This window comes from Haliotis cracherodii, unplaced genomic scaffold (genome assembly GCF_022045235.1).
Source record: "Haliotis cracherodii isolate W230 unplaced genomic scaffold, xgHalCrac1.p SCAF_6, whole genome shotgun sequence".
NCBI lineage: Eukaryota > Metazoa > Mollusca > Gastropoda > Lepetellida > Haliotidae > Haliotis > Haliotis cracherodii.
This window is the reverse complement of record NW_027266319.1, coordinates 24,226,660-24,242,025: the sequence shown is the minus strand read 5'-3', so window position 1 is coordinate 24,242,025 and position 15,366 is coordinate 24,226,660. Positions and strand designations below refer to the sequence as shown.

Here is a 15,366-nt window from a genome sequence, read left to right as displayed (position 1 = left end):
ACGTACGGCTAAGTCGTTGAAGGACAACAGTTGCGTCTCTTTGGCGTGCCATAAACCTATGATCGTGGGTTCGATTCTCAGTTTTGCCCTGATTACGTTCCTAGGTAATGACTTGCCTTGCCTGGTGAAGATGACACGCCGTGATATACTGTAAATATTGAAATTAATGCGCCTTCCAATTAATACGACTGCTGACCCTTGCCTTGCCTTGCCTTGCCTTGCCGTGCCGTGCCGTGCCGTGCCTTGCCTTGCCGTGCCGTGCCGTGCCGTGCCGTGCCGTGCCTTGCCTTGCCTTGCCTTGCCGTACCGTGCCGTGCCTTGCCTTGCTCCAATCAAACACGAATAGCGTTATAAAAATTATTAGTAACGCTAAGTAGAACACTTCCATAAAAGCAATACACGGTGTTTTCCTAAAAACAGCACACAGTTTATATGTTTATTCTGTCGGCTGGCATTAAGGAAGTTCAAAGGCAATAAAATAATTGAACCAACAACATGCAGATGACAAGACAAAGGCTGTAGATCTGAGGAGTGTGATGAAGCCTATAAGTGCACGTTGGGCCGTGTCAGCCTTTGACGAAGTCCTGCGAGGGTGGTGTCTGTCTGTACTGACATATTGAGTATCTGTAAGTAGGTGACATATTGGTCAATGTAGCGCTGATCAATATGCAGAGTTACTTCCCTTAGTTGTGTCGGGATCCGTTGTTTAGCTACAAATTCGAGTCCCAGATTCGCCCCCTTTAGGACCATTGGTCGGTCTGTCTGTCTAATACCCGTGTTTGTGGGTTTTAGTTGTAAAGGAATACGCCTGACGTCAATTCGGATTTCCTCCTCATGAAACGGACATGAGATGCTATTCAAAGATGTGTTTTATCAGCCTCGCTCCCTTTCTTCTACGTTCTTCTAAGTTCAAAGAGGTGGAAGTATGTATGTTGGTTAACGCCGCTCTCAGCAAAAGTCCAGCTACCTAGGAATAATTTTCACGGAATAATCAAGTGATTGATATTAGGAGCCTCCCACGCCGTCGGGGTACGATGACCCGAAACCCATCCAGTCACCGATCAGCCGATCCTCTTATAACAAGTGTAGGTTGATTGGGGCATATTGTAACCCAGAATCAAAACAAAAAGTAATTAAACAAAACATTAACAAAATGTATTATAAAACACATGGAGGTAAACCTCTGTACAAAGACCTGCTTATTCGACATACCAACTAAATTATTGTCCCTCAAAATTGTATGGGCTAAGTTGGTTTGAGATCATTTGAGTTTAAATGTTTCGGTGTTAAATAACAGAAATAGTGACGGAGCAGGCTTCAGACCCATTGGCAGGGACTTCCACAGATCGCGAGACGAGGGGATATGCACGATATCTGAAGGTTTTGAGAACCAATAAACCATGTAAACCGCTTGGATATAATATGGTGATGAGGCTAGAGAATTGGTGTCGTGGCGGTGGTGATAACCCTGGAAATAAAACAACAGGTCCTCTTAACATATGGTATACTCACATATTTCTGATATATCTTTATCACAGTTTAGTCACACTTAATCCAGATGACCCAGTCGTCTCGACCACCACAATCCTATGTGCACGGTTGCCTCCTTTGTGCGTACCAAAAACTTATGGTCGTTGGCATTCGTCACCACTCGCCCCTTTCCGTAACCCGCAAGAAGACTCGTCCCCCTATCGATGAATGTTATGTGCGAAAATACGACAAACCAATCAGAATGCGCGTATGATTTCAAGTTCTTTGTCAAAGAATCCCTCAGAAATAATTTCTGTTTTTACATATGTCTTGCATCTACAAATATACCTAAGACACAGTTATATGTGTTCAATCATACTGTATAATTTCGCGTGGCCTGATGTGCTTTTAATTGCATCTGAAATATAAATGATGTATGAGGAAATATATGTGAACCATGGCCTTTTTTTCTCCCGCCGTGATTAGGTTCGATTAGAGCTTAACGCGGCCTAAAACACTACTCACTCACTAACTCACTCACTCATTCACAGCTAAATTTAGAATCTATCGCACAAAAATCAAACTTTAAATAAACTCATCAAACAAACGTCCACAGCGTTTACTTATTACATGGCTACAGTTGTAATACATGTAATTATGAATATCTGCAATCTATTTCATCTCTGATTTGTGTAAACTGAACTGATTCGTTCAATGCCAAGTCGTGGTCCACGTCGTTTCTTCGCGCAGTACAAATAGCTTTCGTCCATATGCTGTACGTTTCGATAGGTCATAAGTGAAGGTTGTGTTGGGTGTCGCAATGTTATTCTAGTGCGTATGTGTATTTCAAAGAAACGTCCTTGAGCCGTTGGGGTTTTCCGGGAAGTGTATAGGAATTCAATGCACGTGGCATGAGCCCCTAGAATCACGTTCTTGAGTTCAATGCGTGGAGCTATAACAACAATCTTGTGTTTTGATTCATGTTTACCTTGTGACAAGTTGACGTATATTGATCTATCTATGGGTATTATGCACATAGTAAGTACTACACCAGGAAGTACCTACATTCATATTGTTTGTTTGTTTGTTTGTTTGTTTGTTTGTTGTTTAACGCCGCACTTAGCAATATTCCAGCTATATGACGGCGGTCTGTAAATTATGGAATCTGGACCAGACAATCCAGTATCATGAGCATCGATCCACGCAATTGGAATACGCTGTCATGCCCGGGAACTAGGTTATGGTTGGTGCTTCAACGAAGATGTCCCCTCCCTTGTTTTGAGTACCATAGCTCCGCTACGTGGATAGGAGCACGTACGGCTAAGTCGTTGAAGGACAACAGTTGCGTCCCTTTGGCGTGCCATAAACCTATGATCGTGGGTTCGATTCTCAGTTTTGCCCTGATTACGTTCCTAGGTTAATAACAGTATCATAGATCTGCATCATTTCGGGCTAGCCTCCTACATGAAGATGACACGCCGTGATATACTGTAAATATTGAAATTAATGCGCCTTCCAATTAATACGACTGCTGACCCTTGCCTTGCCTTCCCTTGCCGTGCCTTGCCTTGCCTTGCCTTGCCTTGCCTTGCCTTGCCTTGCCTTGCCTTGCCTTGCCGTGCCGTGCCGTGCCGTGCCGTGCCGTGCCGTGCCGTGCCGTGCCGTGCCGTGCCTTGCCTTGCCTTGCCTTGCCTTGCCGTGCCTTGCCTTGCCGTGCCTTGCCTTGCCTTGCCTTGCCTTGCCTTGCCGTGCCGTGCCGTGCCGTGCCGTGCCTTGCCTTGCCTTGCCGTGCCGTGCCGTGCCGTGCCTTGCCTTGCCTTGCCTTGCCGTGCCGTGCCGTGCCTTGCCGTGCCGTGCCGTGCCGTGCCGTGCCGTGCCGTGCCTTGCCTTGCCGTGCCGTGCCGTGCCTTGCCTTGCCGTGCCTTGCCTTGCCGTGCCTTGCCGTGCCGTGCCGTGCCTTGCCTTGCCTTGCCTTGCCTTGCCGTGCCGTGCCGTGCCGTGCCTTGCCTTGCCTTGCCTTGCCGTACCGTGCCGTGCCTTGCCTTGCCGTGCTGTGCCTTGCCTTGCCTTGCCGTGCCGTGCCGTGCCGTGCCTTGCCGTACCGTGCCGTGCCTTGCCTTGCTCCAATCAAACACGAATAGCGTTATAAAAATTATTAGTAACGCTAAGTAGAACACTTCCATAAAAGCAATACACGGTGTTTCCCTAAAAACAGCACACAGTTTATACGTTTATTCTGTCGGCTGGCATTAAGGAAGTTCAAAGGCAATAAAATAATTGAACCAACAACATGCAGATGACAAGACAAAGGCTGTAGATCTGAGGAGTGTGATGAAGCCTATAAGTGCACGTTGGGCCGTGTCAGCCTTTGACGAAGTCCTGCGAGGGTGGTGTCTGTCTGTACTGACATATTGAGTATCTGTAAGTAGGTGACATATTGGTCAATGTAGCGCTGATCAATATGCAGAGTTACTTCCCTTAGTTGTGTCGGGATCCGTTGTTTAGCTACAAATTCGAGTCCCAGATTCGCCCCCTTTAGGACCATTGGTCGGTCGGTCTGTCTAATACCCGTGTTTGTGGGTTTTAGTTGTAAAGGAATACGCCTGACGTCAATTCGGATTTCCTCCTCATGAAACGGACATGAGATGCTATTCAAAGATGTGTTTTATCAGCCTCGCTCCCTTTCTTCTACGTTCTTCTAAGTTCAAAGAGGTGGAAGTATGTATGTTGGTTAACGCCGCTCTCAGCAAAAGTCCAGCTACCTAGGAATAATTTTCACGGAATAATCAAGTGATTGATATTATGAGCCTCCCACGCCGTCGGGGTACGATGACCCGAAACCGATCCAGTCACCGATCAGCCGATCCTCTTATAACATGTGTAGGTTGATTGGGGCATATTGTAACCCAGAATCAAAACAAAAAGTAATTAAACAAAACATTAACAAAATGTATTATAAAACACATGGAGTTAAACCTCTGTACAAAGACCTGCTTATTCGACATACCAACTAAATTATTGTCCCTCAAAATTGTATGGGCTAAGTTGGTTTGAGATCATTTGAGTTTAAATGTTTCGGTGTTAAATAACAGAAATAGTGACGGAGCAGGCTTCAGACCCATTGGCAGGGACTTCCACAGATCGCGAGACGAGGGGATATGCACGATATCTGAAGGTTTTGAGAACCAATAAACCATGTAAACCGATTGGATATAATATGGTGATGAGGCTAGAGAATTGGTGTCGTGGCGGTGGTGATAACCCTGGAAATAAAACAACAGGTCCTCTTAACATATGGTATACTCACATATTTCTGATATATCTTTATCACAGTTTAGTCACACTTAATCCAGATGACCCAGTCGTCTCGACCACCACAATCCTATGTGCACGGTTGCCTCCTTTGTGCGTACCAAAAACTTATGGTCGTTGGCATTCGTCACCACTCGCCCCTTTCCGTAACCCGCAAGAAGACTTGTCCCCCTATCGATGAATGTTATGTGCGAAAATACGACAAACCAATCAGAATACGCGTAATATTTCAAGTTCTTTGTCAAAGAATCCCTCAGAAATAATTTCTGTTTTTACATAATTATGTCTACAAATATACCTAAGACACAGTTAAATGTGTTCAATCATACTGTATAATTTTGCATGTCCTGATGTGCTTTTAATTGCATCTGAAATATAAATGATATATGAGGAAATATATGTGAACCATGGCGCAACGTGTTGACAATTGTTTTAGGTATGCCCGTTTGCGCTAAGACGGAACCCGGTCGCAAAAATGGCCATGAGAGGGGCACGAGTCGCTATTCGGCTTGTCCCGGAATAACACGAGTTGGTCACGAATGGGTCGTTGTTTCGAAATCTCGGGTCTAGGGTTCGTGTTCGTGGGTTTCACCAAAGCTGTAAACGTCTACGCTCTTCGTCATCTCGATCTTTCTTATTAAGTTGACATGAATTCCATTAATTCCGTTTAAAGCGGCGTTAAACCTAACTCACTCACTCATGTCTGTTTCTGTTACAAAATCAGAATGCTACGCCAAAAAAATAAAATGTGAAATTTAAAAGGAGACAATTTTTAATGAAAAAAACAAATTTTCGTTGATGTGTTTTTCGGCATATCCGAAACGTTATTATTTACGCCGTGATATAACTGAAATACTGTTCAAAGTGGTGTCAAACCTAACTCTGGTCTGGTAACTGACAGGGGATGTTGTCGTGGACAGGACCGGCATCGACGGCTCTGACAGCGGTGTTAAACCAACCTCACTCACTCTTGTCTGTCTCTATCCATAGGATCAGAATGCTATGGCTGAAGCCATACAAGAAGACAAAGTAAACCGGGCGGAGCTGACAAAACTATTCGAGAAATCAGCCACCCTCTTCAAGGAGCTACCCAAGAGGTTCAGCGATGATCTGGAGAGAATCTTCCCCGACTTCCTGGTCACCATCAAGAACAAATGCCAACAGCTGGACAAAAGTGACTGCGCCATCGTCATTGCTGGTGGGTACTCTCAGTGTCAACCATCCGTGAACATCTGGGATAGAATAGGTCTTTAGCAACCCATGCTTGTCGTAAGAGGCGACTATGCTTGTCGTAAGAGGCAACTAACGGGATCAGGTGGTCAGGTTCACTGACTTAGTTGATGCATGGCATCGTATCCCAATTGCGTGGATCGATGTTCATGATGTCAAACACTGGATTGTCTGGTCTGACTCGATTATTTACAAACCGCCGCCATACAGCTGGAATATTACTGAGTGTGGCGTTAAACAACAAACGGAGGTACCAAACAAACAAACGATGCCCTATTGGCTTCATGATCGGATAATGAATTGATCAGTTATATGATATTCTGATATCCGGAAGTAGTATGTTGTTTGGGGCTTCTTTTTAAAAAAAAACAACATAAATGACGTCAGGTTTCACACACAAATAAATTGTTTTCTTGATGTATAACTTCGGGTTTTCCTTCCACAGCAAGCTGACATGCCGTGTTATACTGTTCAAAGCGTCGTTAAATTAAACTCACCCACTTGTCTAATACAGGTGATACAGGCGCGGGCAAGAGCACCCTCGTCAACCTGCTTGTGGGTCTGCGGATCCTGCCCACAAGCGCCCTTCAATGTACCGCCACGGTGTGCGAGCTGCGGAACTCCAAGGTGCGGGCTATAGTGCTGCACTACCGAGAAGGAACCAAGAGCAAGAGGTTGGAGTGCCAGGATGAATCGCAGGTGCAAGGTTTCACAGAGTCCTTGGCCAAGTACGTAACTGAGACAGACCCAGGCACAGACGAGAGCCCTTATACCAGAGTGGAGATCTACTGGCCTTTCCCCTTGATGGAGGTAGGCTGTGGTGTTTCGCCTTTGTTCCTTCTTTGTGATATTCATGGTTAGGTGGAACTACCTTTCACTAATAATGATACGGGTGTGAAATTTTGGTCTAAATATGCTTGAGAATATGCATATGGCTGATAACTGCTAATTTCAACAGCTACTTGTTCTCTGACACCCGTTTCTTGTAATAATGTTATAAAAAAGATAACGATGTGAAATTTAATGGGAGACAAGTGTGGAAATTGTTTTCATTATTTTATATTCTGGCACATCCGAAAAGTAATTCGCAAGTTTCTTGCATTGCTTTGAACCTTCTTTCTAAACGTCACTGAACCCTTGTAGGGTGCGCGATACCCCAGTTCTTCAAGGGTGCAGCAATTCGCTCTGCAGATGCGTGCTCGTCACAATATGGCTGAAATATTGCCGACCTGCGGTAAACACACACACACACACACACACACACACACACACACACACACACCACCGCCTTAATAGTGTTCAAAGCGGCGTTAAACCCAACTGTGGTCTGGTATCTGTACAGGAAGGGGTTGTGTTCGTGGACACGCCAGGCATCGGCGGCTCTCACAGTCTGGACATGGGGCAGTACATGGACAAGGCCTTCGGCTTCCTCTACGTCATCAACACGGGCGACGCCGGCGGCATACACAGGGACAGGGTAGGTGGCTATAGTTTTGTTTAGGCACCACAGTATAAAATATTTTACCAAAATAGCTTGCATCTTTCCAGCCAGTTCTGTCGGTTCAAATTCAAAATGTAAGCTCTATTTTTTCGACTTTGATAAAGTTTGAATGTTAAAAACATAACCAATTCATTTCATAAAACAAGCAAAGGAATTCCTGGCGACTACAAGGTCACGGCCTTGGGGATTCCGGGTTAGAAAGGTCACAAGCAACCTATGCTTGTCGTGGGAGGTGACTTAATGGAACGGTGGTCAAGCTCGGTGACTTGGTTGAATGCGTGTCAACGTACCTCGACGATGTGGATCGTTGCTCATTTTATCAATCACTGGCTCGACTCGTCCAGCCTCAGTTTTTACTGTCCGCTGTAATATTGATGAGTGCGGGGTCAGCAAAATACGATACAGTCCTAAGACCAATCTCACAAATAATAAATGGCTAGGGCTCCATTCCACAAAGCGCTCGTATCGCTACGACTGTCGTAAGTCTATGTTAAAGTATGGGAGTATGGATCGCTTTGTGGAACATGGCCCAATCTGCATGCCTCTTCCTGGGTGAACATTTCTGATACCAACGTACCACGTGTTGTTCTCCTGCCTGTGATCTGTTCTCTCCCCTGCAGCTGGGACGTCTCCTACTCCAGGGTGTGCAGCACAGCGACTTCGACCCCTCGACCGCCGTGTTCGTGTGTAACAAGTGGGACCAAGTGGGTCCACGGGATGACGAGCAGGTCCGGCAATTCGTAAAGGAGAAACTGGGCAAGTCCATCCCAAACATCACTGATGGTCAGATATACAGGATCTCCGCCACACAGGTAGGAAGCACTAGGTGCATGAATTTGTGTGTGGTGCTGGGGTAAATGTGTGGGGTGCAGGGGTAAATGTGTGGGGTGCAGGGGTAAATGTGTGGGGTGCTGGGGTAAATGTGTCGGGTGCTGGGGTAAATGTGTGGAATACAGGGGTAAATGTGTAGGATGCAGGGGTAAATGTGTAGGATGCAGGGGTAAATGTGTGGGATGTAGGGGTAAATGTGTGGGATGCAGGGGTAAATGTGTGGGGGTAAATATGTGGGATGCAGGGGTAAATGTGTGGGATGCAGGGATAAATGTGTAGGATGCAGGGGTAAATGTGTGGGATGTAGGGGTAAATGTGTGGGATGTAGGGGTAAATGTGTGGGATGCAGGGGTAAATGTGTGTGGGTAAATATGTGGGATGCAGGGGTAAATGTGTGGGATGCAGGGGTAAATGTGTGGGGTGCAGGGGTAAATGTGTGGGGTGCTGGGGTAAATGTGTCGGGTGCTGGGGTAAATGTGTGGAATACAGGGGTAAATGTGTAGGATGCAGGGGTAAATGTGTAGGATGTAGGGGTAAATGTGTGGGATGTAGGGGTAAATGTGTGGGATGCAGGGATAAATGTGTGGGGGTAAATATGTGGGATGCAGGGGTAAATGTGTGGGATGCAGGGATAAATGTGTAGGATGCAGGGGTAAATGTGTGGGATGTAGGGGTAAATGTGTGGGATGCAGGGGTAAATGTGTGTGGGTAAATATGTGGGATGCAGGGGTAAATGTGTGGGATGCAGGGGTAAATGTGTGGGATGCAGGGGTAAATGTGTGGGGTGCAGGGGTAAAGGTGCTGGGTGGATGGATTAGTGTGTGGGATGTAGGGTAAATGTGTGGGGTGCAGGGGTAAATGTGTAGGGTGCAGGGGTAAATGTGTGGGGTGGAGTGGTAAATATGTGGGGTGGAGGGGTAAATGTGTAGGGTGCAGGAGTAAATGTGTGGGGTGCAGGGGTAAATGTGTGGGGTGGAGGGGTAAATGTGTGGGGTGCTGGGGTAAATGTGTGGGGTGCATGGATTAGTGTGTGGGGTGAAGGGTAAATGTGTGGGGTGCAGGGGTATATGTGTGGGGTGCTGGGGTAAATGTTCTGGGTCGATGGATTAGTGTCTGGGATGTAGGGTAAATGTGGGGGGTGCAGGGGTAAATGTGTAGGGTGCAGGGGTAAATGTGTAGGGTCGAGTGGTAAATGTGTGGGGTGGAGTGGTAAATATGTGGGGTGGAGGGGTAAATATGTGGGGTGCAGGGGTAAATGTGTAGGGTGCAGGAGTAAATGTGTGGGGTGCAGGGGTAAATGTGTGGGGTGGAGGGGTAAATGTGTGGGGTGCTGGGGTAAATGTGTGGGGTGCATGGATTAGTGTGTGGGGTGAAGGGTAAATGTGTGGGGTGCAGGGGTAAATGTGTGGGGTGCTGGGGTGAATGTGTGGGGTGCATGGATTAGTGTCTGGGATGTAGGGTAAATGTGGGGGTTGCAGGGGTAAATGTGTAGGGTGCAGGGGTAAATGTGTAGGGTGGAGTGGTAAATATGTGGGGTGGATGGATTAGTATGTGGGGTGGAGGGGTAAATGTGTGGGGTGCATGGATTAGTGTGTGGGGTGCAGGGGTTAATGTACGGGGTGCATGGGTAAATTGTGGGGTGCATGGATTAGTGTGTGGGGTGTAGGATGAATGTGGGGGGTGCATGGATTAGTGTGTGGAGTCAATGATTCAGCGTGGGATGCAGGGATTAATGTGTGGGTACATTGATTAGTGTGGGTACATGGTAAGAGTGGGGTGCAGGGATTAGTGTGTGGGTACATGGATTAGTGTGGGGTGTAGGGATTAGTGTGGGGATGCAAGGTGTAGTGTGAGTATAAGGATTAGTGTACCGGTGCAGTAATAAATGTACTGATGCAAGAAATTGTATACCTAATTGTACGTCAACTTAACATTGGTTGGACCAGCAGAGTATGTACAATAACCTATGTCTTATTCCAGGCTTTAGATGGGTTGGACTATCGGAACATGCTGGAAGACCACGTGGCCCTCGTGGAAGGGATACGGCAGGTCCTACCAACAACTTTCCGCTCCAAGCTCATGACACACTACAGGTGACTCCATTAACTCATGCCCGGGTGTATCTCTCTATCAGGGTGGGTCAACACTATCCCCTGTACCCCCAGATGTACCCCTGTATCCGGGTCAACACTATCCCCTGTACCCCCAGATGTACCCCTGTATCCGGGTCAACACTATCCCCTGTACCCCCAGATGTACCTCTGTATCCGGGTCAACACTATCCCCTGTACCCCCAGGTGTACCTCTGTATCAGGGTCAACGCTATCCCCTGTACCCCCAGATGTACCTCTGTATCCGGGTCAACACTATCCCCTGTACCCCCAGGTGTACCTCTGTATCAGGGTCAACACTATCCCCTACCCCCAGGTATGCCTCTGTATCATAGTGAGCCGACGCTATCCCCAGTACCCTGAGATGTGCCTCTGTATCAGGGTCAACACTATCCCCTGTACCCCCAGGTGTGCCTCTGTATCCGGGTAAACACTATCCCGTGTACCCCCAGATGTACCTCTGTATCAGGGTCAACACTATCCCCTGTACCCCCAGATGTACCTCTGTATCAGGGTGAGTCAACACTGTCCCCTGTACCCCCAGATGTACCTCTGTATCAGGGTCAACACTATCCCCTACCCCCAGGTGTACCTCTGTATCATGGTGAGCCAACGCTATCCCCTGTACCCTCAGATGTACCTCTGTATCAGGGTGAGTCAACACTGTCCCGTGTACCCCCAGATGTACCTCTGTAGCAGGGTGAGTCAACACTGTCCCGTGTACCCCCAGATGTACCTCTGTATCAGGGTGAGCCATCACTGTCCCATGTACCCCCAGATGTACCTCTGTATCAGGGTGAGTCAACACTGTCCCGTGTACCCCCAGATGTACCTCTGTATCAGGGTGAGCCAACACTGTCCCGTGTACCCCCAGATGTTCCTCTGTATCAGGGTGAGTCAACACTGTCCCGTGTACCCCCAGATGTACCTCTGTATCAGGGTGGGTCAACACATTCCTGCATGCCCAGATGGACCCTCTGTATCAGGGTCAACACTGTCCCGTGTACCCCCAGATGGACCCTCTGTATCAGGGTCAACACTGTCCCCTGTCCCCCCAGATGTCCCTCTTTATCAGGGTTAACACTGTCCTTTGTGTTTCTCCAGATGGTTGTCTACCATTCTGAAGCGGACGCTGTACTCCCTGAAGGTGTCGAAGCAGCTGGAAGCCCGCACTGTGGAGGAACAGGAAAGCTTGTACAGGTCGGTGTGCTCTCAGATAGAGCAGCTGGAGACCCGGGCAGAGAGCAGGATCAGGGACATGAGGAGGGATGTAAGGAACGCCGCGGAAGACATCACAGACAGCATCATCAAGGTGAAGGAACATTCCTCTGGCCGTTTGTGTAACAATGTCTAACATGTAATGTTACCATCCTTATAGACGGGGTTAATGTTGCCATCCTTATAGACGGGGTTATTGTTACCATCCTCATAGATGGGGTTATACAGACGAGGTTAATGTTACCATCCTTATAAACAGGGTTGATGTTACCATACTTTTAGACGGTATTTAATGTTACCATCCTTATAGACGGGGTTAATGTTGCTATCCTTATAAACAGGTTTAATGTTACCATCCTTATAAACCAGGTTAATGTTACCATCCTTATAGATGGAGTTAGTGTTACCACCCTTATAAGCAGAGTTAATGTTACGATCCTTATAGATGGGTTTTATGTTACCATCCTTATAAACAGGGTTAATGTTACCATACGTTTAGACTGGTTTAATGTTACCATCCTTATAAACGAGGTAAATGTTACCATCCTTATAGACGGAGTTAGTGTTACCACCCTAATAAGCAGAGTCAATGTTACGATCCTTACAGATGGGGTTAATGTTACCATCCTTATAGATGGGTTTTATGTTACAGGGTTAATGTTACCATACGTTTAGACGGGTTTAATGTTACCATCCTTATAAACGAGGTAAATGTTACCATCTATATAATCTAATCTTAAAAAAACAGGGTTAATGATGTCATCCTTATTATCTTCGTAAAAAGGGTTAAATATACCATCTTAATGAGCATGGAATATGTTACCCTCTTCATAAATAGAGAACAGGGTTAATGTTACAGTGACGGCAGGATTTGCCTTGTTATTCCAGTCCTTGAACACGAACAACAGACGTGACCTGGTGGTGTGGAACTCCGACCTCTGCCCGCGACCTGACAACTGGAAGAAGGTTGCTGCAGAAGCCTCAGCCCGGATTTCCAGCAGAATCCAGGACATCGTGGACACGTGGGACCGGAGCAAGAACGTCGTGGGAAATGTCAGGACCAGTACCTTTAAGAAGTTTAAGCAGGACGTTGAACTGTTTGAGGACCAGGCCAAACAGATAGAGGGTGGGTTGGGGAATGCACCAGCAATTCTAGACGATCAACAGTCCATTTGTGGTATACTGTGGTGATATTCACTTAACATCACCTCTCATCACATGTACCAGTGACTGTAGATTGTACAAGATTGACTGTATTACTTACGAGCATTTTTAGGGTGTTACTTTTTGTGACAAAAGGAAATTCGTTCTATGACTCTTTAAATGGTACAGTCATGCCCCGCTTATACGGACTTCAGATATCCGGAAACCTCGGTTCCCGGACGATTTTCATTCAAAACGAAATAATTACTATATAAATTTACCCGTATATCCGGAAATTCAGTTTCCGGAACCGGACGGTCATTTTCATACAGAAAACACTGAAATGCACTCAAAATTGTCTCACTTATCCGGACAATACACTTCCGCTGTTGGTAATCCTTTGATTCGTGAGAAGTCAATTAACCGGAAAATTATCGGAAATATGTTCTTCTTCGGAATAAGAGTGAGTGCGTATGGTTTTACGCCGCAGCACATTTAACTGTGTCTGGGGTATATTTTGAGATGCAAGACATATGTAAAATCAAAACTTATTTGAAGAATTTGAAATCATACACGCATTCTGATTGGTTTGTTGTATTTTCGCACATAACATTCATCGATATGGGGACGGAGAGGGGCGAGTGGTGATGAATGCTAATATACAGGTAATATTTTCAGGTGTGTTCCTTGGTGAAGACGTGAGATCAATGGTGGATCTCCACAACTCCCTCCGAACTCGTGCCCCAGTCACGAAAGTATGGAAGAAGGCAGATAAGAAGTCCGGGGGGAAATCAGAGGGTTTCATGAGTATAGGCAGTGCAGTGGGGGCTGCTTTCTCTCTAGATACCAGAGCTAGTAAAGTCCGAGCGTTGTTCAAGACCTATAGCTCTAGCAACGCTTCACAGGTGATGCAGGATGCCTCGAAGATGTTCCTGGATGGACTGTCGGAGAGGAACGTTTTGGCAGCGGTGGAAAAGTTCTTTGACCGGTTTGCGAAGAATATTGACAGAGTAAGTTAGATCAACAATAAGGAATGTGAAAGGTGTCGGTGAGATGTGAATATCATTCAAGTGAGCGAGTGAGTATAGTTTTACGCCGCTTTTAACACTATTCCATCAATATCACGGCGGGGGACGCCAGAAATGGGAATGTTGTTAAACGCTGCATGAACATCAGAAAAGCTATCCGAGGTTTCAAAAACCTATATTCGATATGCATATGCGTGTACATCGGGGTTTTGTAACGTTTATACCTCCTTAAACACAAAAACGTAGTATTGAAGTCAATTGTTATAATTACATGTCAACAATACCTTCACAGACAGAATATTTCATCATTAACACACAAAACTGTTGACAACAACAGAAATTCAGTCACATCGTTCAGCGCAATAATGTAACCCCAGCCCCGCCCACCCAAGTTTCAGCCAATCAGGAAACAGTAGTCTGCTTGTGTGCATATTCTAATTTTTGATATTATTGTAAACTTGGTTAGCCAATCAAATGCCATGGAATCATTTGCAACTTGAGGACACTGAGCGTGGTTTCACGACGCATTCTGCAATCTTTTAACTATATTACAGCGGACTGTATATAATTATCTGTACCTGCCCAACTAATGGTTGATAACATGAGCAACCAATGTGGTAAAGGTTGGGGACCTTTCTTTAGGTTTTCCTCACAAATCAAGCTGAAACGCCGTGGTGTAAATGTTCGAAGCGGCGTAAAACAGATTCACTCATTTATGTGTCCCTCATAATCGTCCTAAAAAAACACTGTAAATTTCCTAGATCGTAAAGATTTATCAATTGCTATTTAATGCCAGCCTTTTTTGTGTATAACGAGAATATCATAAACTGCTTTCGTATTTTGTCCATTTATTATTTAACAATGGTCGTTCGTTTCCTAGATTGGGAAGATGCTTCCAGAGTTTCTACGGGCAGACCGTCAGTTGATGAAGTCACTGACCAAAGAAGTTGACCATGGTCAGGCGAATCTGATGAACATGTATCCCAAGTTCATCACAGACTCCGAGGACCTTCAGGGGTATCTGGACATGTTCTTCTCAAGGAAACTCATGAAGTTCGATTTCAGCTTCCAAGAACTGAACAAGAATGCAACGGAGAACCCCATTGGTCGAGGAAGTTTTGCCAACGTGTACTTCTCTCGCCTCGCCACAGCCGACGGCGACATTGCAGTTGCCCTCAAGGTCTGCAAGGAACCTCTCGACGTCACAAACGTCACCGACGTCCTCCTCGAGGACAATACGTTAAGGTGAATGGTCAATGACTACAAAGTAAATGCCCGCGTGAAGATCAGGGTTAGAATTGGTCTTCAGCAACCCATGCTTGTCGTAAGAGGCGACTAACGGGATCGGGTGATCAGACTGGCTAACTTGGTTCATTCATATCATCGTATCCCACTTGCGTAGATCGGTGCTCGTGATGTCATTTAAAAGCTTGAGGGCTATACGGATGTGACACGTTGCTCAAAGTGCTTCGTGGAAGGAATGCGGAACACGCCCACAGTAACCTATGCTTGCGGTTACAGC

At 46.1% G+C, this 15,366-nt stretch overlaps 1 protein-coding gene across 1 annotated transcript in view; it reads left to right on the top strand.

Annotated features, from left to right (window-relative positions):
* The window catches only part of LOC139445988 (uncharacterized), a 31,791-nt gene that overhangs the window by 13,228 nt on the left and 3,197 nt on the right, over positions 1-15,366 (top strand). The window contains exons 2-10 of the mRNA XM_071227250.1: positions 5,773-5,980; positions 6,527-6,822; positions 7,355-7,489; positions 8,134-8,325; positions 10,325-10,437; positions 11,560-11,767; positions 12,562-12,799; positions 13,495-13,826; positions 14,725-15,089. Coding sequence (XP_071083351.1) covers positions 5,773-5,980; positions 6,527-6,822; positions 7,355-7,489; positions 8,134-8,325; positions 10,325-10,437; positions 11,560-11,767; positions 12,562-12,799; positions 13,495-13,826; positions 14,725-15,089 — 2,087 coding nt within the window. The remainder of the gene's footprint in view (positions 1-5,772; positions 5,981-6,526; positions 6,823-7,354; positions 7,490-8,133; positions 8,326-10,324; positions 10,438-11,559; positions 11,768-12,561; positions 12,800-13,494; positions 13,827-14,724; positions 15,090-15,366) is intronic.